The sequence below is a fragment of the Phascolarctos cinereus genome, unplaced genomic scaffold, assembly GCF_003287225.1.
Source record: "Phascolarctos cinereus isolate Bilbo 61053 unplaced genomic scaffold, phaCin_HiC Scaffold_5;HRSCAF=322, whole genome shotgun sequence".
Classification (NCBI taxonomy): Eukaryota; Metazoa; Chordata; class Mammalia; order Diprotodontia; family Phascolarctidae; genus Phascolarctos; species Phascolarctos cinereus.
The window spans coordinates 321,328,106-321,354,530 of NW_027555958.1; the positions used below are offsets into that span (position 1 = coordinate 321,328,106).

The 26,425-nt window shown below is 42.9% G+C and overlaps 1 protein-coding gene across 1 annotated transcript; it reads left to right on the plus strand.

Moving 5' to 3' along the window:
* Positions 1-19,506: 19,506 nt before the first annotated feature.
* On the plus strand, positions 19,507-21,233 carry PRR9 (proline rich 9). The gene has a single exon (XM_078156796.1). The coding sequence runs from the start codon at positions 19,560-19,562 to the stop codon at positions 19,911-19,913; it is 354 nt and encodes a 117-aa protein (XP_078012922.1). The 5' UTR covers positions 19,507-19,559; the 3' UTR covers positions 19,914-21,233.
* Positions 21,234-26,425: the final 5,192 nt, after the last annotated feature.

Here is a 26,425-nt window from a genome sequence, read left to right on the forward strand (position 1 = left end):
GAGAGAGAGAGAGAGAGAGTTGCATATAGAAATGTAAGTTATCCGATAAGGAAATAGGAGGTGAATGGGATAAAGACAAAGAGTGGGGAGGGGGGTGATTGAAACAGAAGGTGGATTAAGGGAGGCAGTGGTTAGAAACAAAATAGACTTTTGAGGAGGGACAGGATAAAAGGAGAGAAAGGAGGAAAAGAAGAAAATGGGACAGATGGAAATAAACAGTTGTAATCATAACTGTGAATGTGAATAGAATGAATACACTCATAAAACAGAAGCAAATAGCAAAATGAATTGGAAACCAGAATCCAACAATATGTTATTTACAAAGGCACACTTGAAACAGAAAGACACACAGAGACTTAAAGGACTGGAGCAGAATCTAATATGCTTCAGCTGAAGTAAAAAAGGCAGAGGGTAGTAATCATGATCTCAGACAAAACAAAAGCAAAAACTAACCTAATTAAAAGGGAAATAATCAGGGAAAATACAGTATGTTAAAAGATACCATAGACAATGAAGTAATATCAAAAATTTTACAACAAGTTTCTCTGATGAGGGCCTCATTTTTGAAATACATACTGAGTATGGAACTGGGTCAAATTTATAAAAATAGCCATTCTCCAATTGATAAATGGTCAAAAGGATATAAACAGGCAGATTTTTAGAAGAAAAATGCTCTAAATTACTATTCATTAGAGAAATGCACATTAAAACAATTGCAAGGTACCACTTCACACCAATAAGAAATAACAAATACTGCAGGGGATGAGGGGACAAAAGGTACACTAACAAGCTACTGGTGGAGTAGTGACAGGTCCAATCATTCTGAAGACCAATCTGTAACCATGCCCAATACCCTTTGATCTAGAAATACCACTACAAGACCTGTACCCCAAAGAAATTAAAGGAAAAGGAAAAGGATCTATATGTATAAAAATAGTTACAGCAACCCTTTTTGTGGTGGCAAAGAATTAGGAAAAAAAAGGGAATGCTCATCAATTGGGGAATGGCTGAATAAATTGTGATGGACTACTATTGTGCTATAAGAAATGGTGGGGGGAGTGGTTTCAGAAAAACGTGGCAAGACCTTTACGAACTGATTCAAAGTGAAGTGAAAAGAACTGGGAGATCATTGTGCACATGACAGTAACACCGAAATGATGATCAACTGTGAAAGACTTAACTGCTCTGATCAATACAATAATCTAAGACATTACCAAAGGACTCATAATAAAAAAAAAATGCTATGCACCTCCAGAGAGAGAACTAATGAACTGAGTGCAAATTGGAATATAATCTTCTCACTTTATTTTTCTTGGTTTTTTCCAATATGGTAATATGGAGATATATTTTGTAGGATTTCACATGTATAATTGATATCAATGGGTGGGGAGGAGGGTGGGAGGAAGGGAGAGAATTTAGAACTCAAAATCTAAAAAGGAAAAAAATATTAACATGAATAACAAATTAAAATGTTTAAGAAAAAAAGATTATCTGGGCTTCCATTCCAGTCTCATTAGCAAAGTTTAATGAAGCGGACACCAATCTGAAAGTGTGCTTGAACTATGCACTCAGAGCAGTCCCAGGTAGAGCTCCTCTTTACTATCTGCTCATAGCTCAAATACAGAATCATTGAGGTACCCACTGCAAGAGCTTGGAGTCAGAAGCCATGGGCTGGAGTCCTGCTTCCCACTCTGCTTACTAGCTGAGTGACCCTAGGGAAGTCTCTGTACCTCTAGGGGCCTCAGTTTCCTCATCTGTGAAATGAATGGGTTAAACTAGATGAATTCTAAGGCCTTTCAGTCTCTAAATCTATTATCCAATGATCACATGGGCAGACTATGCTCGGGCTACCTCCCTGTGAATGAACTGCTATTGTTATTGTTTATCTGTTTGTTGGTTACTGCTTGTCCTTTGATGATACGAGTTAATTGGATTTAAGGGAGGCAGAGTTGCATAAATCAGCCTCACTCTCTCTTCCAGAGTGATTGATGTCAGTGGCAGGACGAAAGTCAGGAAAACTGGTGATGGCCCAGGCTGCAACTGATGACTTTGGCATCTTCATGTCTGACCAGGCTCTAAGTACCCTGCAAGACCTGCTTCAGACACCTTAGTGGTCATTGGAACAAACTGTTCTCATATGTCCATCCTGTCACAGGAAGTCTTCACATGCTTGGTGTGGACATCCCCCTAACTAACCAATGGGTCTGAAGCCTGTTGGTTACCTTCATCCTCGTTTTAGCCTGTCTGCTGAGATGGTTTACAGGGTGTGGCCAGGGTGAATGCTACAGCTTCCTAAAGCCACAAGTGAGTGTTGGGTGAGAGGTGGACCCCAAAGGTGAATGAGCAGCCTTAAAAAGGGCTCAGCAAGCCCTTTTTATGCCAGTGATGCTAGTCTTCCCTGAACACCCATACACCCTGAGCTGTTACTAGCCAAATAAAGGACTCTGAAGAAGCTCATTTCAGCCTCTTTTATGAGGTTGGTTGATTAAACCCTCTCCAAGGGTGGCACCTAAGTGCGCTGTCTCTGGGTCAGAAGGGTCTGAGAGGACATCCTTCCAGGGTTCCAGAAATGTCCAGGTTGGGTGAATTACCCAATATGTATGAAGCCCCTACAAGTCATTTACCCATTTCACTTCTCTGACAAGAGGCACTTCAGGAAAGCCTGGCTTAGGTCCTAGTATTTGTTTCTATGGTAGCATTGACCCATGTCCCTGACCAGACCAGAGTTACTGACCAGTCAGTTCCCACTCTCTCCCTGTTAGTTCTGAGAGAAGATTTGATACAGTGACACTAAGATCTTGGGAAAGTCACTAGCCCCCCTGGGCCTGAGTCTACTCATCTAGGTCTGTTTCAGCTCCCTATTATCCTTCCAGGACTGCGGTGGGGAGAAGGAGCCACTTTGAGAAGGACTAGCCGTAATTTGAGCTTGAGGACACCTAGGAGAGGTGCTCTATTCTCCCAGGTAGATGGAGCCTAAGATAGATATCGCCTAATTTCTACTTTCCCAGCAAAGAGCCAGATCAAAGGGAATTCAGGGAAAGAAACACCCTTTGTGTGTCATCTCTCTCCTGTGCACAGTAATTACACCTGGCCAGGACATTAATAACCGCTTACCCAGCCCAAAGTGGAAGAGTGTTTTATAAATAAACAGCAGTAGAATGCTAACACAAGAATTTGTGATTACAGAGTCAGATGGCCCTGAGATAATGGGGATTCCTTTAAAGAGGCAATACCATCCAACCCCAGGGAGGACAGAAGGGGGCAGGCAGCCTCCTTTATAAGTAGGCACGAGTTGCCCTTACTGAAAAAGACAATATGGGGGAGTGGAAAAGGCTCTGGATTTGGGGTCTGAGGATACAATCAGATTTGAATCCTGGCTGTGCTACTCATTCATAGAGGTAGCATGACCACCTTAGGCAAATCATTTCATTTCTCTGGGTCTCAGTTTCCTCATCTGTAAAATGAGGAAATTGGTCTAATTGGCCTATAAAGTCTTTTCTAGCTCTAAAGTGACAATCCTATGACCTATGAATCAAGCAGGATCACTGGCCCAGGAGCAAACATTTTCTAGGCCAGGTTGAAGGCATGATGCTGCTAACTAAACATGAATAACATTAGTAACACCAAGGCAAAGCATCATAAGACTCACAGAGTGTCAGAGCAAGGAGAGTCTCAAGTGAATGTTAAATGTTGGTGACTCCTCCTCATACAGAAACAAAGGTAGCATATTCCTTTCCACTGTACCAGCAGAAAGAATACTAGATCAGTATCAGAGGGTCTGGGTTCAAATCCTGACTCCGGAACAACCTTTGGCAAAAATCACTTCAGGATCTCTGTGGGCCCTAGTATCCTCATCTGGAAAATGAGGGGATTGGATTAGAAGACCTTTAAATTCTTTCCAGGTATAAATATATGATCCTGAGGCCCAAAGAGGATTAGCAGAGAGCAGTGTGGTATAGTAAAAAAAAATGCACTGAATGTGGAGTCAGGAGTCTTAGGTTCGAATCAAGTCTCTACTTACCCATATCCTGGAGAGGTGAACTCAAGATTCAGAATTTATTTTACAAAACATATCTTACAGACATATCCAATGAAGAAATTTGTTTTGCTTGACAAGACATATTTGTTATAAGGGGGGTTCCTTCTACCCAATGGATAGGGGTGTGGGAAAGAAATTTTTTTTCATTGGGGGAGGCTAGGTGGCACAGTGGGTAGAGCACAGACCTAAAGTCAGGAGGACCTGAGTTCAAATCCGACCTCAGACCAAACACTTGGCACACTTACTAGTGGTGTGAACCTGGGCAAGTCACTTAACCCCAAATGCCTAAAAAAAGAGAAAGAAAAATTTTTATTCATTGAAAAAAATAAAATTCAATTTTAAAAACTTATGGCTCGGAAACCAGCTATAGATTCTTTGGAAATTCACTTGGCCTCCATGGGTCTCAGTTTCCTCATCTGTAAAATGAAGGGGTTAAACTACTAATCTCTATGAAGTGCCTTCTAGCTTCTTTTTGATGTGTTCCTATAGAGACTTGGGTCCACAGCTCTTTCCATAATACCGTAACACTTTGGGAGCAGGATTGAAGTTGAATACTATAGATGAGTCTGGAAAAGATAATCCTTTATGATAAGGCAACGGGTAAGGAACAAGAAGATTGCCAAAAAATCCTCCCAAAATTTCCTAATACTCCCTCTACAATGGGTCCCAACCATGTGCTTGGTGTCACCTCTCCCGCTACTCAAGGTCAGTGGGTCTTCAGTTGTAAACATACCTAGAATCCTTCCCTACCCCCATTGCTACCTCTTATCATTGAGACCTAGAGTACCATGGCAGAGGGGATTGGCTAGAGAGACCTGTCCTGGGCCCCAGGGAAATTGACTGAGGGACTGACCTACACACGAGGTTTTATTGATGAATATGCATCTTAACTACTCAGACACTGTTGATGCTCATCAAATAAATAGATATGTAAATACAGGAAAACTATTTGCACAACACATTAAGATGCTGAGATAGAACTAATTGTTAAAGTGCATACCAGAATACTTTCAGCTGTAGCGTACATGTGTATATTTTTCAGGGTGCGTGAAACTTTAGGTGCTGGGTATTTGAACTCATTCATTTATTTTGTCATTAGATTTGTGGGTTTGTTTTTTTAAATCAGATGACACACAGCACACTCTCAGTCTTCTACAGGAGTATTCAAGATGTCTCCATCCCTCAATTTCAATGTCCTTCTTACCCCCTGGCACCCTAAACTGAACACAGCACCCCAGGTGAGGTCTGAGGAGGGCAGAGTACAAAGGGACCTACATACGACCTTTCTGTTTCTAGAAGCTTTAGTCTTTTTAATGTGACCCATTACCATTTTTGGCCATCACCTCACCATAGTAGCTGCCTAAACTATCACAATGCCTGGTACACTATAGTGCTTAATAAATGTTTACTATTTGTTTGATATGAACAACGATCTATCCAGCAAAGGCTTGAGGATCTCCAATGAGAGGAAAAGAGTGGTTCCACTACTCCCCAAGGCACTGAACACTTCATTGAATATCTCTAACTATTGAAGAAGGTTTGGGGTGGAGTGGAATCCCTGACATCAAGCCCAGAATTGTTCCTTGATTCATCCTATTTTGACATATTTGACCTACCACTGAAAGAAGACACCTGGGACGAAATGGGTGGAAGTTAACAGGGAGACATTTCAGCTCAAGTAAAGATGGGACATTCTAACAAGTAGAGTTGCCCGGCATTGTCCTGTAGGGAGGTAAGAACTGGTTGGGTTTAAGGAGAGGCTGAATGACTGTAGGGTAACTAGGGGGTACAGTGCATAGGGTGCCAGGCCAGGAGTCAGGAATACTCATCTTCCTAAGTTCAAATCCAGTCTCAGTTACTTACCTGCTATATGACCCTAGGCAAGCCACTTAACCCTGTTTGCCTCAGTTTCTTCATCTGTAAAATGAGCTGGAGAAGAAAATGGCAAATCACTCCAGCGTCTTTGCCAATAAAATCCAAAAAAAAGGGGTCACAAAGAGTTGGACATGACTGAAAAATGACTAAACAAAAACAGAATGACTGGCACCCATTAGGGAAACCAGAGGGAATTAGGGAATTGGATTAGATCAAGGGTTCTTAACTTTTTTGTGTCATGATTTAAGTGGACCCTTTCTCAGGATAATGCATAAATTTTAATGCATTCAATATTTTTAAAGGAACAAGATAAAATACATAGTATTACAGAAAAAAACCATTATACTTAAATAAAGATGTAATTTTTCTCATCTAAGTTCATGGACCAGACTCCCTAAAATCCATACACAGACTCTTTGAGGGTCCATGTTGAGCTTAAAAAAACCCTAGTTTAGATGACATCGGAGGTCCAATCTTATCTCTGAGATTCTATGTTTCTTTTTAATTACAGTGTCCTCATTCATGGGATGCCCTCCTCTGTCTATGCCACTCTCTTGGTCCAGAACACCAGGTTTTATTAGGGAAAGCAACCATTGATGACTTGAGCTCTGCATGAAATGAAATGAAGTCAAAATAGCATGTTGTCAAAAAAGTAATCTTTTCTTCCTCAAATTTTCCTGGGGCAGAGATCCTTTGCCCCTACTATGCTACTCTTATTTAGTATTATATCTATTTATCAGGTGTCATGACCCCATTATGGAATCTTCTAGGGCAGCAGTAGCCTCAGCACAGTACATGACATATATATAGTAGGCACTTAATAAATATTTGTTGACTGACTGATAAGGACTATGTCATTTTTCACCTTTGAAATATGTTTGACTTCTACATTAGGTACTTTAAAACACTAAATTGAACTGACTATCATATTTCTCCCCTTCCCCTCTCTACCCCACCCTCACCAAGGAAGGGATTGGACTGCTCTAGAACAGACTGGACATCCTCCCAGAAGCCATCAGTCCAACAATGGTTTAAAATGCTTATGTCTCAGGCCTCAATTTCTTCCTCCTTTTCTTTTTCCCAGGGAGGAAGTTAGGATAAATTCTGTTATAGAATGAAAGGAAAGGAGGGTGGAGGGAGAAGACTTTTGAATGCAAGTGGAATTTTCACTCATTGGGTTAAAATTTTGGTCATCCATAATGTAGAAACATGTTTAATGTGATCACGCATATATATAACCTATCTCAGATTGCATGCCATCTTGGGGAGGGGGAAGTGGAGGGAGGGGGAAAATTTAGAACTCAAAATCTTATAAAAGCAAATGTTGAAAACTAAAAATAAATAAATTTTTTTTTAAAAAGTTTTTTGAACATCCAGGTCCTCCTTCCCCCCAAACAAGGCATGACAGGCCCACTGAGAACCAGGGTGTCTAGAGAAGGCCAGAGCCAAGATGAACACAAAGTAATCATGTGAAAATGAGTCTCTGACTTCAAACCAAAAACCTTTTATCAATTGCCAGTAAGGAAAACCTGGGTTCAAATATGACTTTAGACACTAGCTGTGTAACCCTGGACAAGTCACTGAACCTCTCTGTGCTTCAGTTTCCTCCTATGTAAAAGAAGGGGGTTGGATTTGATGGCATCTCCCTTCTATTAGAATACTGTTATCTCCAGAGTTCTAATCCTTTCTCTGACTTACTGACTTCTAGTGTGCATCTGAGTACTACTGGGCAAACCACCTTTCTGGGCCTTAGTTTCTTCATCTGTAAAATGGACTCATTCATTCATTTAACAAGGATTTATTGAGCATTTACTATGTGCAAGATGTTAAGATTAAGGGTTTAGAGTCTAGTTAGAGACCTGTAGGAATCATAGTTAGAGCTAGGAAGGGCCTCAGATGATCTTAGTCTGAACCAGGGGTGGGGAACTTGTGTCCTCGAGGCCACATGCGGCCTTCTACGTCCTCGGGTGCAGCCTTTTGACTGAGTCCATTGGGTTTTACAGAACAAATCCTTTTATTGAGGTGATTTGTTCTGTGAAGTCTGGATTCATCTGAGGCCCTTCCTAGCTCTAACTATGATTCCTCTGGGTCTCTTCTCAAACCCTTCTGATTCAAAAATGGTACTCTGAAATGACACAGAAAGAAGGCAATTACTGAAAATGGCGGCATCTCCCCCAGGGAATTCATAAATGCTGCAGTCACATGAGGCACCCTGCAATACGCCTGGCATCTCATCCTGTAGTGAAACGGGAATGACCACATTCTGCACCATTCAGTTTTATCAGAAACACAGCCCTGTCATACGCAGACAGGGCATGGCAGAGTGAGTGATTCACAGGAGTCTGGGAGCCTTTATAATCTGAACAAAGGCTATGCTTAATTAATGAGGCTGAGAATAGCGATGTCATGGACACACCTGAGTCTCCTCCACTGGTCTTGTCTAATGACACCTTGGATCTCAATAATGACAGCTGTAGAAATCTGGAATCTTGCATGTTGGACATTATTAAATCAGATTAACCCCAGTCTTGCTGGAGGGTTGGGAACCGAGGAAACTAATTGGGATCATAGGATAAAGAGCTAGAAAGGGAGACCATCTATTTCAAACTCTTCATTTTACAGATGACAAAACTTGGGCCTAGAGTGAGGGCATAAGCAGGAAGTCTCACTCATCAGTAAGTAGTAAAATTGGGATTTGAACTCAGGTCTCCTAACTCCCATTCACTTTCCTCTTCATCTCTTAGTTGTTGGGACAACTTCTCCAGAGCATGCTAGGTACATTTACAAGATGCCAGAGTACTTGGCAGATTTTCCAGGGACTCAAACATCAAAAGTACCTACCGCGTGCAGGGTAGTAGAATTACAAGATTGAAAATGAAACTGTCCCTGCTCTTAAAGGATGTAAATTCTACCTACTCAGGCCACTGCTGAATACTACCACCATCAATGCTACCCTTTGTCCCAAGCAAACAGGTCATCATCTCACACTCTACTAAGTGACTATGTACAGAGCTCAGGGATTGGTGGTGTTTCTGGGTATAGGGATCTGAGGATTTCTCCTTTGAGTACCCTATAGTCTAGGTAAGGAGACATAATACTGCAGACATATACATGCCCACACTTTTGCGTAGCATAAGAACAAAAGAGAATTAGTGAAGGATGAAATTATGTGGAGCAGACAAAGAGGAAAGAATGGTTTATAGTTAAGCAAGGAAAGCTTCCTGGGGGAATGATTTGAATAGGCTTTTTTTTTATTTTTAGTGAGGCAATTGGGGTTAAGTGACTTGCCCAGGGTCACACAGCTAGTGTCAAGTATCTGAGGCCGGATTTGAACTCAGGTCATCCTGACTCCAGGGCTGATGCTCTATCCACTGTGCCACCTAGCTGTTCCTTGGTAGACTTTAATGGGTGGGTCTGGAAACACAAACTCATTCAACCCTTTTGGAAATACTGATGTCTGACTATAGGGGGAAATCGGAAGATACGACAAACTCTGACCTATTTCTTCCTTTTTTTTTTTTGTTTTATTGTTGGAGGCAATTGGGATTAAGTGACTTGCCCAGGGTCACACAGCTAGTAAATGTCTGAGGCTGGATTTGAACTCAGGTCCTCCTGACTCCAGGGCCAGTGCTCTATCCACTGTACCACAACCTATTTCATAAAACCAGATAATCTATGACTTCCATTCCTTTCCCCCCTCATAAATCATTCTAGTAATCTGGCTTTTGGAAGGACTCTGGGGTTGAATTGCTGCATGATCTTGGGAGAGTCATGTGGCCTATATGGATTTTGGTTTTCCCCTCTGCAAAGGAATATGATTCTCCAGAATAAACAGTAAAAATTCAACAAGCATTTATTAAGCACTTACTATGTGCAAGGCACTGGGTTAAGTGTTCAGAATACAAAAAAAAGACAAAAACAGTCCCTGAACTCAAAGAGCTCCCATTCTAATGGGGGAGAAAACATGTAAATAATATAAATATATACATATATATATGTATATGTATATATATACATATATATATACACATGTATATATAAAAAATTATATGTAAAATAACTAGGTTCATATAAGATATACAGTGTAGATGAAAGGTAATCTCTAAGAAGAAGGCACTGGTAGCTTGGGGAAATGGCAAAGGCCATGTAGAAGTGACAGGATTTAAGCTAAGTTTCGATGGAAGCCAGGGAAACAAAGGGAGGAACAGTATTCTAGGCAGAGAGGACAGCAAGTGCAAAGGCAGAGATGGGAAGTGGAGTGACCTGCTCAAGGAATAGCAGTATAGCTATAGCAATAATCCAGTGTCATTAGGACATAGAGTGCATGGAAGAGGAATAAAGTATAGGAAGACTGGAGAGGTAGATGACAAAAGAGCCTTAAATGCCAGAACCAAGGATTTTATATTTGATCCCAGAGGTAACAGGGAAACATTCAAGTTTATTGAGTAGGGGGTGAAATGAGTAGATATATATAGATATATAGATATAGATTTAGGCAATTGGGGTTAAGTGACTTGCCCAGGGTCACACAGCTAGTAAGTGTCAAGTGTTTGGTCTGAGGCCAGATTTGAACTCAGGTCCTCCTGACTTCAGGGCCAGTACTCTATCCACTGCACCACCTAGCAGACCTATATTTTTAAAGAGTCACTTTGGTAGCTGAGGATGAATTGGAATGGGAAGATACTTGAGACCCAGATACCAATTAGATGATTATTAAAATTGTATAGCTGATATATCGAATTGCTTACTGTGTTAGGAAGAGAGGAGAGGAGGAAAGGGAGGGAGGGAGAAAAATTTTGAACTCAAAATTTTGTAAAAATAAATATTTTAAAATGTCCTCGGGGCAGCTAGATGGTGCAGTAGATAAAGCACCAGCCCTGGAGTCAGGAGGACCTGAGTTCAAATCTGGCCCCTGACACTTACTAGCTGTGTGACCCTGGGCAAGTCACTTAACCCTAATTGCTTCACCCCCCAAAAAAATGTCCTTACATATAATTGGAAAAAATAAAATACTATTAAAAAAAGAAATTGTACAGGTGAGAGATGACAAGGGCCGGAAGTAAGGTAGTGGATATGTAGGGAGAGAGAAAAGAATGTATAAGAAAGATGTTGTAAAGGTAGAAATGACAAATGAGCAACAAATTAGATTTATGAAATGAATGAAAGAGAATAAGGAGTCAAGGATAACACTAAGGTTGCAAACCTGGGTGACTGAGAGGATTGGTGGTGCCTTTTATATTAATATGGAAGTTTGGGGGAAAGAGAGAGAGAGAGAGAGATAGAGAGAGAGAGAGAGAGAGAGAGAGAGAGAGAGAGAGAGAGAGAGAGAGAGAGAGAGAGAGAGAGAACTTAGGGAAAAGATAATGAATTATGTTTTGGACATATGGAGAGTTTGATACGCCTGTAGACATCCAATTCAAGATGTCCAAAAGGCAGTTGGTAGTATAGGACTGTCACTCAGGAGGAAGACAAGGGCTGGATGTAATGACCTAGGAAATATCTGTATGGGGATGACCATTTAAGCCATGGGATCTGATGAGATCACTAAGTGAGAGAGATTAGAGCAAAAAGAGATGAGAGACATCCATGGTTAATGGGTATGACATGGACAAAGAACCAACAAAGGTGACTAAGAAGGGGTGTTCAGACAGATAATAGAATCAGGATACAGAAGTATTATTGCCCCCCCAAAAAAAAAACAGAAAAGGAATATCCAGGGGAAGGAGGTAATCAATAGTGTCAAATATTGAAGGGAGGTCAAAAGGATGAGGACTGACAAAACACCATTAGGTTTGGCAATGAAAAAATCATTGACAGCTTTGGAGACTGCAGTTTCAGTTGAATGATAAAGTTGGAAGCCAGACCGAAGAAAGTTTAGAAGAGGAGGTGGAGGCATTGAGTTAAAGTGTCTTTCTTTGAGAGTTTAACTGCAAAAGGGAGGAGAGAGAAAAGATGATAGCTATTGAAGATGTGAAGATGTGAGGATCAAGTGAAGGTTTTTAAGGATAGGAGTGGGGAACATGGAGGCAGACAAGGGGTCAGCAGATGAGAAAAACAGTAAAGATAAGAAGACAAGAGAGAGTGTGGAGAAGATAGTGGGCACAATCTTCTGGAGAAGATGCAGGAGAATGGGATCAAGATTGCTTGTGGAGGAATTGGTCTTGGCAATAAGTAGGGCCGTGTAAACAATGTCTCTACAACCATGATAATCAATTGTAACCAGAAGATTCAGTCAATCTAATTCCCTGTGACCAGTTGACTCTAGGATAGCAGGAAAACCTGATTTTGCTATGGCTATCAACTAACAGATGGTACAGTGGATAGAACAGCAGATCTGGAGTCAGGAAGACTCATCCTCCTGAGCTCAAATCTAGTCTCAGACACTTGCTAGCTGTGTGACCCTGAGCAAGTCACTTAACCCTGTTTGCCTCAGTTTCCTCATCTGCAAATTGAGCTGGAGAAGGAAATGGCAAACGACTCCAGTATCTTTTCCAAGAAAACCCCACATGGGGTCACAAAGAGCCAGGCATGACTGAAACAACTGAAGAACAGCAACACCAACTACTAGACAGTCTTCATGAGCCATGAAGACTTCATGGTCAGAGATCACCAACCTGATTAGGTGCCTAGGATTTCTACTATGGTTGTATAGAGTTAGCCATTGAGTTCTAGAACAGGAACATGCAACAAATCTTTGGCATCCCTCTTAAGTTGGTGCTAAGACTGGAAGCCCTATACTTTTTAGTCCTTGAAAATAGACTTTCCCTATAGAATTAAAAACAGTTTGGGGAGAGTAGAGTGGTCATTAAAGTGTATAATCCCAAGTAAATCATTTAAATATACAAATACTTAACTTCAATGTTGTTTCAGTGGAGCTGTGATCTCATCAATGTAGGTATTACCTTCAGCAGCACAGATCACAAAGCCACCCACTTCATCTTATTCAGGTAAACTCTTGTCAATATCCATCATATATCTTTCATAGGGCATTCACCCAAAGTGCTGGGAACCTTCCCCTAGATCTCCTGACCTTTTGTGAATATCAGTGAAGTATCTTGGCTATCCATTGGTTATTTCTTGGTCTTGCTCATGTGCAGCAGGCCCACTCCCTTTTTCTGGTCATGTAGGCATCAAGAAATACAGGAAAGAATGTGGGATTTGGAGGCAGAGCACTTGAGTTCAAATCCTGATTCTACCACTTAAGTGACTTTGGGCAAGTCACAATATCCTTGGGCCCCAGTTTCCTCTACTGTAAATGAAAGAGCTGGAATAGATAACTTCTAGGTCCCTATCATCTCTAAAGCTATGATATCCTTGATCTTGACCAATTCTTCATTGGTAATAAGTTGCAAACTACTCACATCCGCTAAGTGCTTCTCCATGGCTTTTGGGGTGACCCATAACATTAATTTTTTTGATAATTGCGGTATTCCATGATGCACAGCATCTCTGGAGGAATATTGTAAATACATTATAATATACTGTAAAGTATGCAAATAGAGTAGTTCCCAGAATTTAGCACAGTGCCAGAAACATAGTAGACACTTGATAAATTCTTGTTGTCTTGTTGACTTCTAAGTTTCTGTAATCCCCTTTCAGTTTAGACTACTTGCGTGCCTGGCACATACTCCCTCCCTATCTCTACTTCTAAACCTAACTCCCTCACTTCCTTCTCAACTCACAGGTGACACAGTCGCCATGAAACCTTCTCTGAGCTGGGCATGGTGGCACGTGCCTATAATCTCAGTCACCTGGGAGGCTGAGGTTGGAGGACCTGTCTCTTGAGGCCAGGAGTTTTCAATGAGCTATGCCAATCTGGTGTCCTCACTAAGTTTAGCACTAATATCATAAGCCCTAGAGTGGGAGGCGGAGAGGAGCAGATTGCCTAAGGAGGGGCAAACCAACACAAATTTGAAATGAAGCAAGTCAGAGTTCCTGGGGTTATCAGCAATGAGATTAGACCTATGAACAGCTCTTACACTTGCAGCCTGACTGAGAGAGGGAGACCCAGTAAGAACAGGGAAAGAAGGAAGGAAGGAAGGAAGGAAGGAAGGAAGGAAGGAAGGAAGGAAGGAAGGAAGGAAGGAAGGAAGGAAGGAAGGAAGGAAGGAAGGAAGGAAGGAAGGAAGGAAGGAAGGAGGGAGGAAAGGAGGGAGGGAAGGAGGGAGGGAAGGAGGGAGGGAAGGAGGGAGGGAAGGAGGGAGGGAAGGAGGGAAGGAGGGAAGGAGGGAAGGAGGGAAGGAGGGAAGGAGGGAGGGAAGGAGGGAGGGAAGGAGGGAGGGAAGGAGGGAAGGAGGGAAGGAGGGAAGGAGGGAAGGAGGGAAGGAGGGAAGGAGGGAAGGAGGGAAGGAGGGAAGGAGGGAAGGAGGGAAGAAAGGAAGAAAGAAAGAAGGAGGGAGAGGGAAGAAGGAAAGAGAAAGGAGGGAAGGAAGGAAGGAAGGAAGGAAGGAAGGAAGGAAGGAAGGAAGGAAGGAGGGAAGGAAGGAAGGAAGGAAGGAAGGAAGGAGGGAAGGAAGGAAGGAGGGAAAGAAGGAAGGAAGGAAGGAAGGAAGGAAGGAAGGAAGGAAGGAAGGAAGGAAGGAAGGAAGGAAGGAAGGAAGGAAGGAAGGAAGGAAGGAAAGACCTCTAAGCCCCTCAGGTAGAAATCCTGTCTTCTTCCTCAGATTTTTCTATAGCACTTTTTCTGGATTCCCCTTCCATCACTCTATACCCCATACTATACTATAAAATGAGAGCAGTTGGAATTGATGGCCTTTGAGATCTCTAAATTTATGATCCCATGAATTTGTCCAAAGCTTAGATAACCTTTCAGAGTAATGAGTCCCATCTGTTTTCTTTCTACTAAGTCCAATGTCATTTCCTTTCATTCAGCCTAAATGCTTTTCCTAAAGCTTCAATGGGGGCATCCTTCTCCTAGCATTTAAAGGTTTGGTTGTCACCCTCTACATCCTCTTAGTAATTTTACAGATTCGAATCTCCTTTCCCATTGATCTATTTTCTCTTCCTTTCCCATTCAAACAAACCCTTCTCCATGAACTCCATCCTCCTCAATTCATCCATTTTTATTTGTTTACTCTACCTGTTCCCTTAATCCCATGCCTTTCAGCCTCCTCCAGGACCTTCCTCCCACAATTATCCTCTCTCACACACACATCTGTTTCTCCTTCTCCAAACAGTTTCTTCCCAGTTGCCTATATAGGTGCCTAGATTGTCCCATTTTTTTAAGGCAATTGGGGTTAAGTGACTTGCCCAGGGTCACGCAGCTAGTAAGTACCAAGTGTTTGGTCTGAGGCCAGATTTGAACTCAGGTCCTCCTGACTTCAGGGCTGGTGCTCTATCCACTGCACCACCTAGCTGCCCCTGATTGTTCCATTTTTTAAAATGCTTCCTTTGACTTTCACCTTATTTAGCTAATCACAACTCTATTATCCTCTTCAGGGCCAAAGTCCTTGAAAAAATAGCTTGTGCACAATTCCTCTAGTTATACATCACATTGTCAATGTTTTGTCTTATATTCCCACCACTCCTATGAAATTACTTTCACAGATATCACCAGTAACCTTTTTAATTACTAAATCTATTGGTCTTTTTTCCCCTTCTCATCCTAATTGATCACTGTCCAAGGTATTTTATATCATTGATGTCTTCTCATTGACTTTTGTAGGAGTGCGTATGTAGCTATTTATGTACATGTTGTCTCTCATTAGAATGTAAGTTTTTTGAAGGCAAGAATTGTTTTTGCTTTTTCTTTCCATTCCCAGTGTTTAGCACAATGCCTGACATGTATGCAGTAAGCACTTACTAATTGCTTGTTTGTGATTTTTTTTTTGGCTTTGCACCTTCTCCCTGATCCCTAATGTGGGTGCCCACGAAGATTCTATCCTCAATCCTCTTCTCTTCCCCACCCCTGTGTCTAAACTTTCTCCCTAGGAAAATTATTACCCATGGCTTCAGCTATCATCTTGACTCAAATGGCGACCCATCTCCAGCCCTATCCTCCTGACTCCATCTCTCCTCAGTTCATATCTCCAAAACTGTCTCTCCAACCACCCACGGAACATTTTTACCTGTATATTCTGCTGACAGCTTGAAATCAACATGGTCAAAACCAAGCTAACCTTCCCAAAAATCTGCTACTTCCCCAGTCTCCCAGGTTTGAAAACCTGGAGCTTTATTTGAGTCTTTCCCTCCCCTCAACTCTCATATCCAGTCATGGCTGTGAGCTTGAATCAGTCACCAGTATCTCTTGGCAGTATCTGTCTGTCTCCTCTCTGCTCCCACGGCCAGTACACAAATCCTTCATTACCATCTATCTGGGTCAGTTGTCACCCTGTCAACCTGTCCTTCACATGGGCCGAACTAATCTTCTTCATGCTGAGAAAAAATCATTTGGCTCTTCTTCTCCCAATCAAGAAAGTTAAAATTCCTTAATCTGCCATTTGAAACCCTCCAAGCTGTTACTACTCTATCCTTCCAGTCTTATCTCACATTAATCCCCTCTAAATTATATACAATTCCCCCAAAATGGACTACTAATTATCTTCCAGGCTCACACCACATTTTCCTAACCCTGTCCCTTGCTCATGCTTTCTCCTTGCCATTGAGACTGCTAAATTCCTACCCATCTTTTCAAGCACAGCTCAAATCCCACCTACTCTATGAAGATACATGCATACGTATGTGTGAATCTCCAGCCTGTCTCTCCTATGAGTTTCAGTTTTCCATCACCAATTGCCTATTAGACATTTCATTCTTTGTACTTGTATCTCTAGCATCTAGCACAGTGCCTGGCATACCATAGATGCTTAATAAATTCCTCTGGATTGACAAAGCCTTCCCTGATTCCCCCATTAGTGGCAGTCTTTGGCCAGCCTCCTGCCTGGCCATCAGGCCATGTGGGCTGAACTCCTAAGACCTCACTTCAAACTCTGCTTACATCTTCTCGTGCAAAGCTGTCTATTATAGTTATCTAGGCACCATATACTTTACTAGACTGTGAGCTCCTAGAGAGTAGGAAGCATGTCTTAACTAAAATTTGGCTCTCTTCCAGTGCTTTATGAACAACTAGGTGGTACAGTGGAGAGAGTGCAGGGCCTGAAGTCAGGAAAATTCATCTGCCTGAGTTCAAATCTGACCTCAGACACTAGCTAGCTCTGTGATCCTGGACAAGTCACTTCATCCTGTTTTCCTCAGTTTCCTCATCTGTCAAATGAGCTGGAGAAAGAAATAGCAAACCACTCCAGTATCTTTGCCAAGAAAACCCCAAATGGGGACACAAAGAGCTGGACACAGCTGAAATGACACAACAACAATGCTTTGTACATATATTGAACCGATACTTACTGAGTACTCACTATGTATGAAGACCTATACTAGACACTGTGAAGATACAAAGTTACAAACGCAATCTCTGTCCTCAAGAAGGTTGTAGTGGAGTGAAAATACTTTATGCAAATAACCATAAATACACACTCAAGGCAGTGTGGTACAGTGGAAAGAGTGCTGGATTTAGAATCAGAGAATTGGATTTAAACCCCAGCTCTTCCACTTTGCTGTCTGTGTGATCCAAATCAAGTTATAGGATCTCCAGGCTTCATCTGTCTCATCTGTAAAATCGGTATTTGCACTACATGGTCCTTTATAGCTCTAAATCCGTGATCCTATTTGGCACTGGGCTGTGCCATGTGGATGGTACAAATCATAAATACTACAGGAAAGGGATCAGAGGAGGACAAAGTCTTCCAGTGGGGGGATCACAGGAGGCTTTACCGTAGCAGGTGGCACTTGAGCTGTAAGGATGAAGAGGATTTTAACTGGAGGAGTCAGGGAAGAGGGAAGAATTTAAGGATCAGCCACCCAAAGTGTGTTTCTTTCAACACTCTCCCTTTCATCCCCCTAGACTTTTATTGACTTGAAGAAGTCTTTCAAGAATTCTTACCTCATTCCACCCACCTTTCTGGGTGGCAATGGAAATAAACCAATGAGTAATCCCTTAACTAGTGAAGATGAAGGAAGAGGGAAAGAAAAGGATATTCAGCCAGCCTGACCTCTCCCCTAGTCTTCACCAAAGCCTCCTTTTAGGAAACCATTTGCTCTCTGCGAGAACATTTCTGCCTTCATTTTCTTGAAACCACCGGGTTGGCCCCAGGGGTGGGTTTGTTCGGTTAGGTAAATCAGTCCCTCCATGAGTGGGAGTCTCTGAAACAGGCTATGCAGCCTCTTGGCCCCCAGCCCATCTCCCAGACAGACCCCTTGGCTTCAGAAGCCATTGAGGCTCCCTTCATGTTGGCATATACAAGATGAAGGAGATGGATCTTATCTCTCACTTATGGCCCCAGTGAGTTGCGCAAGCCCCTGCTAAGACATGTAGGCACCAAGAGACCCTGGGGTTTGAAGAGAACAAGATAACATCTTTCAAACATTCTTCTCCCATCACCTCTAAGGTGAAAGCTGAGGGGTGGGGGAAAGGTGTCCAGAAATATCCCTTCTTTTCAGGTCCCAGTGTGTGCCCGGACCTAGAAAAGGAGGCTGATTAACAAGCTTCACAAGCGATGATTCAAACCCCGAGGCAGTTATCGAGAGATCCTTGTGGTAGCTCTACAATTAGGGGTTCAGCCCACGTGGCCCGATGGCCCGGCAGGAGGCTGGCCAAAGACTGCATAAAAATCCTCCTCTCCACTGCCTTCTCAATCCATTCAACAGGCCTCACTCTGTCTCACCTGGAGGAGAATTGGGTAAGTCCAGATGCCCTAACTGAGCCTGGTGGCCTCACTTGCTGGCTGTCTTGCCTATATCTATTTTGGTGTGTTTTTTTTAATCCCTCTAGGAACCTACAACCCAAGGACCAAGGGTGACTCACTTCTTTTCTCCTTCACCCCTATCCTCTTGCTGCTTCTCCTGTTTTCTGATTATTTCCAAAATGGTTTGCAATCCTCTCTTGGTTCCTCCTAACAAGCCAGTGTCAATTCTAGGCAACGGAATCTCTCTCACCTGACTTTTCCAAGAAAAATGGTACCAGGATAAAAAGAAGACTTTGAGGAGAAAGGGAAAGGAAAAAAGCATTCCAGGGGAGCCTGGGAGGCTGGGGTATAAGGAAATCCAGACTTGAAGCTATGGGAAATACCCCCAACTAAGATGAGAAAAGGAAACAGGAGAGGGGAAGGTCAAGGATACAGAAAAGATCAGACATAGAATCTGGCAGAGAAACAATGCTCTTCCGATTTTGTGAACACTAAACAGGGGGAAGAGAGTGGGATTGGACTAGGATCATAAATGTGGAGCTGGAAAGGACTTCAGGGACCAACAAGTCAGATGAAGTAGCTGAGACCAAGAGAAGTCAAGTGACTCGTATAAGGTTGTGCTGGCAGGTATCATGGGTAGGATCTGAACCCTGATTTTGCCTTTCGTTGTATACTGAGCACAGCGCCTGAAACATGGAAAGCATGTGATAAATGCTTGTTAATTGGCTGATTCCAGAGGCAGTCATCTTTCCATTCTCTATGGTCTCTTCCTTTTCTAAAATCCAAACCTATCAAATCCCTGCTCCCTTCTCTCACCACCAATATCACTCCTACTCTACAACCAGTAGGTCGAACATGAAAAATGCCAACTCTTATTTGTTTCAGGTTTCTGCACATCAGACAAAATGTCTTTTAGTGAGCAGCAATGTAAACAGCCATGCCTGCCTCCTCCTTGCCTTCAGAAAACTCAAGAGAAGTGCCCAGTGCAAGTTCCAGAGCCCTGTCCACCACCGTGCCAAGAAACATGTCCAGTGCAAGCCCAGGAACAGTGCCTCCCTAAATGCCAGGAGCCATGCCAAGAAATAAGTCCACAGCAGTGCCAAGAGTCAAGTCTCTCTCAGTGCCAAGACCCATGTGCACCACCCTGCCAAGACCAAGTCCTGGAGCCACAATGCCAAGAGCTATCTCAGGTCAAGTGTACGGAATCAGTCCCTCAAAAATGCCAAGAGAAATGTCTGCTCCCTAACCTGGGTAAATAGCCATCAATCTAAAATTCCACAGCTGTGGCAACATCTGGAGGCAAAAGAAATGACCCACAGATTAAAAAGCCCAGTCATAATCCGTATCATGGTGAAGTTCTCCTGTTTATGACTCTGTTCTCATTGGTTTTTCTCGTGTCTTTGCCTTGGCAAGTGTTCCTGATCATCGTTCGGGTCACGATCTTTCTCTGGGAAAGTGATTCTCACTGTATCTCAGCAATCTCTATAAATAAGCGTGTATCTCCCAAACAGTGGGAAAATGGCATGCGGCAGATCAGTGCTTCTGTAAAACCATAGAATGTCAGAGTTGAAAGAGACCTCAAAGACCAACCCTTTCATTATATGGAGAAAAAAACTGAAGCACATAAAAGCAAAGGTAGTCAGTAAGAAATCGAGGAGAAGAATCCCTGGCTTCCTGACTCCTAATCCAGCCTTCTTTCTACTACATCAGCCTTCTCAATACCGGGTTTGTAGAATCTTAAGAGGTTTCCACCCACTTAGTGGGATATAATGGATCCATTTTTAAAATGTAAACTCTTTGAAGGTAAGGACTGTTTCAGTCTTGTCTTGGTATCCTCTGCACCTTGCAGGGTGTCTCATGTATACTAGTTAACTGCCTAATGAATGTTTTATAAATTATTGAATTCTCAAGTGATTCTCAAATACAAATTAATTTGGAAACAACACACACACACACACACACACACACACACACACAGAGTATTATAGGGGAAGGAAAAGTAATTAAATCCTTTGAGAATTTTTAAAAGGCCTATATTATACATTCCAGGCACTGCTAGTTTATATAATTACCAAGACAAAGACAAAAGCAGTCCCTCCCTTCAAAGCCGCATTCTACCAGAGGGAAGAAGATATGTCACCAAATCCAGCAAAATCTGTTAAGGTGCCCAGCTCCTCAGGGGTGGAAAAATCTCTGTTCCATACTCTACAACTATCCCCAGACCCTTGGGCATCAACATTCTGGTGCTATGGTAGCCAGGAGAATGGCAACGATGTAATAATTGATGCTACAAAGTGAAGCTGGGAGAATGAGATGGGATCCTCTGAATTCCCTCTTTCTTGTTGTTTTCTCTGTTGTTAGCTCACTCTGGGCCACTAATGCAGGCTGTTTCTAAACTTCAGAGATGTGATTTGTATTCTATGTGATTCCATGGTGGGTCCACTTGATTGTCCAACTCTCTGTCCTTTTTCTCCAAATGTGAAGGTAAAACATTAAAGCCTCCAGCTCCAGCTGCTGCCTGACTCCTGGTCCTTGAACTCTTTGTGTGTTCTTCCATTCTTTAATACTTACTTAATACTTACTCAATTACTTACTTAAATACATAATTTAATCCTGCCGAGTCCTCCACCTGGTAGGTGGGTGTCCCATCTTTTCAGAAGATGCTAATTAAAGTTGCTAATTAAACTCAATTCCGCTTACCTCTTGTTTCTTTATTGCCTAGAGCAGGGGCAGCAGCTTTATTGCCCAGCTGGCCTGGGAGGGAAGAGGAAAGTGGAGAGAGTAGGCAGGGGAGGGGGGGAAGCCAGCAAGTCCAATCCACACCTACTATGTGCAAGGTGCCATGATAGACAAAGACAAAATACAAAGTAGCCACTGTCCTCAGAGAGCTTATGTTCTCCTGGAGAGTTTTACAAGCCCAAAGGAAACAAAGCAGACATGCAGAATCCTGGTTAGGTTGGGGCAAAGTCTAGTAATATAGCTGGGGGATGAACAGAAACTCTCCTTGAATATTAAATCTGAGCTAAATGAAAATGTGCAAGCCTCAGAGGACCAGCAATGGAACTGCTCTTCTATTTGACTGAATTTCATCAGTGTATCACAACCTAGGCTAACTGCTTGCACCCCATATGCTGGCATGCTGACCTCACACTTCTAAGGAAAGTATATATGGCCACTAGCTCTGGCGCTAATAGGAAACCTGCACAGATAGAGAGGTACAAGGCACGGAATCATGGGTAAGGAACTAAGACAGACAACATGTCTTGTAGTGAGAACAAGGGAGTACTCAGATGACCAAGGGCAGATCCTGATGACTCTTCTGTGGGAGACCATTTTCTGAGGTCCTTCCAATGAAATACAGGAGGCTCCACATTCAGACACTCTCCCATGGCTCTCCCTCCTCTTGACCTAGAATACTGAGTTTCAAGCTGAGAATTAAGTCTTTAGTAGAAGCCACGAAGAGGCAGCTGGTGACTCAGTGGATAGAGCACTGGGTCTGGCTTCAGGAAGACCTGAGTTCAAAACCAGCCTCTGACACTTCCTAAATGTGTGACCCTGGGGAATTCACTTGATCTCTGATTGCCTGACAAAAGGATCCACTAGAGAAGGAGATGACAAACCACTCCAATGCCTTTGCCAAGAAAACCTCACGGGTAGTTGGCCCATAGGGTAATGAAGAGTCAGACGTGACTGATCAGCTGAGCAACTAAAAGAAAGTCATGAGGCTGCTCTCAGGGAGGACTAGGAAGCAGGAAGCCAGAGGATGCTTCATAGTTGTTTGGTAACTGCTGAGTGAAAGAGAGCACCTCCCCTATAGAAAGAAGTTTAAAAGTTCATCCTGTCCAAGTAGCCTTCAAAGCTAAAGTCCCCACCTCTCCCAACCCCCCACCAAGAGAGCATGGGATCCTAGGGTTTGATCTGGAAGAGATCTTAAAGCCATCTAGTACAACACTGCCATTTGACAGATAAAGAGCCCTAGTTCAAATCCCAGCTCTGCCATTCACTGTCTATGGACCTCAGTCTATGGACCTCAGTCTCTTCATCTGGGAAATAAAGAGCGTTGGGCTAGATTTCTTGGAAAATGCAATTCAATGACTTTGTGTAGTAGTTCCCACCTGTTCCAGGTCTCCTACTAATACAACCATTTCTAGAGTGTGTCACAAGACCTCCAGACTCTACATTGACACCCTGTACCCACTTAGACAAAGCAGGATGAACCCATCTGAAGCTTTTTTTTCTTTTTTAAAAATTGTATTTCTACTAATGTGTTTTGCTTTTACGTCACTTTCATTTGCAAATGTATTCCTCCTCTCATCCTTATCCGTTAAGCCATCCATTGTTATAAAAAATTAAAAAGAGGATCCCCCCCCAAAAAAAAGTCAACAACGTCTGACAGAGTTATGGAGGAAAGAGCATTGATCCCAGAGTTAGAGGATCTGAATTCAAATTCCTACTTATGTAGCCCTGAAACAAGTCACTTAACCTCTCTGGGCCTCAGTTTCCTGATCTATAGAAATGAGGGGATCAGATTAAATGGTCTGTGAGGTCCCTTCTATCTCCAGATTTCTGATCTTGTGAATAGTTAATATTCTGCACTCATCATGCCCTACCCCTGCAAAGAAGGAAAGGAGGTACATTTTCACCACTGATCTCCAGGGCCAAGATTCTCAGTCATCATAATTACTTGGTGTTTAGTTTCAGGTTTTGGAGGGTTTTTTCCATTTGCATCCATATAGTCATGTATGTTGTTTTTCTGGGTTCAGCTTACTTCACTCCCTGTCACTTCTTCTAAGCCTTCTCTGGACAGAGCTGAAGCATTGGAAAGTGAGAGAGTCCACACCAGGAAGGAGAAGAGCAAATGAATCAAGGCAAGAGGAGAGGCCCAAAAACTGCCTCCTTTCCTTTTCAGAAGTATCATGCGATCTCAGAATCCCAGGGCTAGAGGAAGCCGTAGAGCATCACATCTAACTACCTCACATTATAAGAGAGGACACTGAGGCCGAGAGAAGGCACTGTGCAGTGCCTTGCTCAGGATCACCTAGCTAGGAGAACTAAACTAAATTCCACCATTTCAGACTCTTAGTTAGACTGTTTATTCCATTGTAAAATGCCACCTTTCACCCAGGTACCATCTGCCTCCCTGGGCTCTGGAATAGCTGGCTTTTTTAAGAGGCCATAAAAGGAAAGGAGATCTTTTCTGATATTTTCCAAGAAAGGATCCCCAAAGGTCTGCAAACACCACAGCTGCAGAGACACATGCTTCCTTAGCTCAGGTCCCAAAGGGCTAAAGTGACTCTTCTCCTCCTTCAACTAACTACCCAATGGAGAATGGTCATAGCTGGCTTCCCCTATTACAGTGGCCCAAGCAGGACAGGAAGAGCCCAGATGACCATCCCCTGCCAGCTGTCAGCCTCAGGCAATTGCAGATGACTCCATTGGCATTCCTCTCCCATCCTTTGAAGGTGAGGTTCACAGATATTCCCATCTCACCTGGCACAGATGCAGCTGCCCTGGCCTGAAGCCCAAGAGTAGGGATAATAAGCAGGAAGAGCTCATTTACGTCAGAGGAGGACAAGAAGGTCTAATCAAAGGGGAGACCGAGGCAGATCTTAACAGCTGCCGAAGATCTGCAGTTACAAATCAGTAAAGCAGGGTTTCTCTGATTTTTGCCAGGGTGGGGTGGGAATCCCAAGATTCAGAACCCTCACCCAGACTAGTCAATCACAGTTGATCTCACAAATGTCAGCCTCCTGCCACCTCATCTCCATAAAGCCCTGGATTAATTCCTTTCTTTTTAGGGGCATGAGCTGGTTATGGGGCAAAGAAATACCATAGGCCAATGAAAACTCTATTGGATTCTCATTCCAATATGGCAGAAAACTCTTACACCCAATAGGAAATCCATCACCCCAGATTCCCATGTTACTCACACACTAGACAGGAAGACATGGACTGAGTAGCCCTATGGAGACCACTTCTTTACTCTCAGCTGTCTACAGTTTTTCAGGAGCTGGACAGGCTAGACTGGGGGGTGGGGAACCTGTGGTCTCAAGGCCACACATGGCCTTCTAGATGCTTGGGTGTGGCCTTTGGATGGAGTCCAAGTTTTACAGAACAAATCCTCTTACTAAGGGGATTTGTTGGGTGAAGTTTGGATTCAATCAAAGGGCCACACTTGAGGACCTAGAGGGCCATATGTGGCCTTGTGGCTGCAGGTCCCATGGGCTAAACGGAAACTAAGTCAGGGCCAAGATATAATGACCATCAAAAGCCGTCACTTATCACCAGATGTTTACAGTTGTGCAGTGAAACATTCAAAAAACCCAGAAAGATGTTTTCAGGGAGGGTGAGGCATCAGAGAACTCAGACCTGTGCCCATCCCAGCTAAATAAGGTGCTCCTTATTTGTAGTAATATGATGGGAAATAAGTGACTGGAAGACCTTGGTCTAGCTCTAACTGGAGAACAACAGAGCATCTCCATTCACACACACAAGCCTGGAAAGAAAGGAAGCCCAGTCTTGATATAGGACAAAGGAACCTGGGGTCCCATTTGATGAGTCCCAAAGCCTTGGTGACAGCAGAACATCCATTCATGGCCAGAGGTCACACAGTGGGGAAGGTGGGAGCAGGTAAAATACAGGCCCCAGTTTCGGAGAAATATGAACATGATGGATCTTTTCTCATGCTTCCCTCCTCCCCAGTCCCCTGCCTCACCACCCACAAGAAATGATGTGGAATAATGGATCAGCATGGCCACAGGAAAGGTTGCCTTAGCCACCATGTTTTTGTTTCCTTTACCCTAAGATAGACTTCTTTCTGAGAGTTTTGTGGGCTTGGAGGAGAAAAGGGAAACAAGTCTAAGACTCCATTTTGGAGTAGAGTAAATGGAGTAGATGGAGCTTCTTCCAAGTAGATGGATCTAGGGAGCCAGGGGGAGGAGAGAAGGAGCTCTGCTGGCACTGCCTCTGTAACCAAGCAGGTCAGAACAAAGAGAAAACTGGACAACATCTGGGGAACTGTGCAGGCCTGCATGGAAACCTGGAGAGCTTCTAGACCTAGAGCAGATGAGAACAGGCAGAATAGACAAGAGTAGACCCAAGACTAAAGAGATGAGTGTGCCAAGAACTCCAACTAATGGAAGGTGTGCCCACATCTGGCTATGCGCCCGCCAATCTCCATTACCTTAATGTGCTTCATTCCAAAAGCCTGTAAAGATCCTCCTCTCAATATGTTTGCCAAGGAAATGCCAGTGGGTGCTAGAGGTAGCTAGGTAGCACAGTGGATAGAGTACCATCCTTGGAGTCAGAAGGACCTGACTTCAAATCCAGCTTCATACACTAAGGGTATGATCCTGACCAAGTCACTTAATCCCTGTTTGTCTCAGTTCCCTCATCTATAAAATGGGGATAATAATAGTACCTGCCTCCCAGGGTTGTTGTGAGGATCAAATGAAAGAATAATTGTAAAGCACTTAATACAGTGCCAGGCATATAGTAAATGCTATATAAGTGTTAGCTATTATTATCTTCCCAGTTTTTTTTAAATCTCTTCCCCGCCATCTAGGAAGAGAGGTAGTAAATACCAGAGCTTACTATTTAAAAACTATTGAATTTTTCTTGTTTCCAATACTACTTTTAGTTACTTTACCTTTTCAATAAATCATATAGGTGGGGTGGGAGGAAGGGGAGAATTGTTGAATCCTATGAAGGAGAGGATGCGAATGAGGAGCAAGGATTGAAAATGTGGGAGGATCAGAGCAGAAATAATCAG

Excerpts from the sequence above, each read along its gene's own strand:
- PRR9 (XM_078156796.1), top strand. The coding sequence starts at position 19,560 with ATGTCTTTTAGTGAGCAGCAATGTAAACAGCCATGCCTGCCTCCTCCT.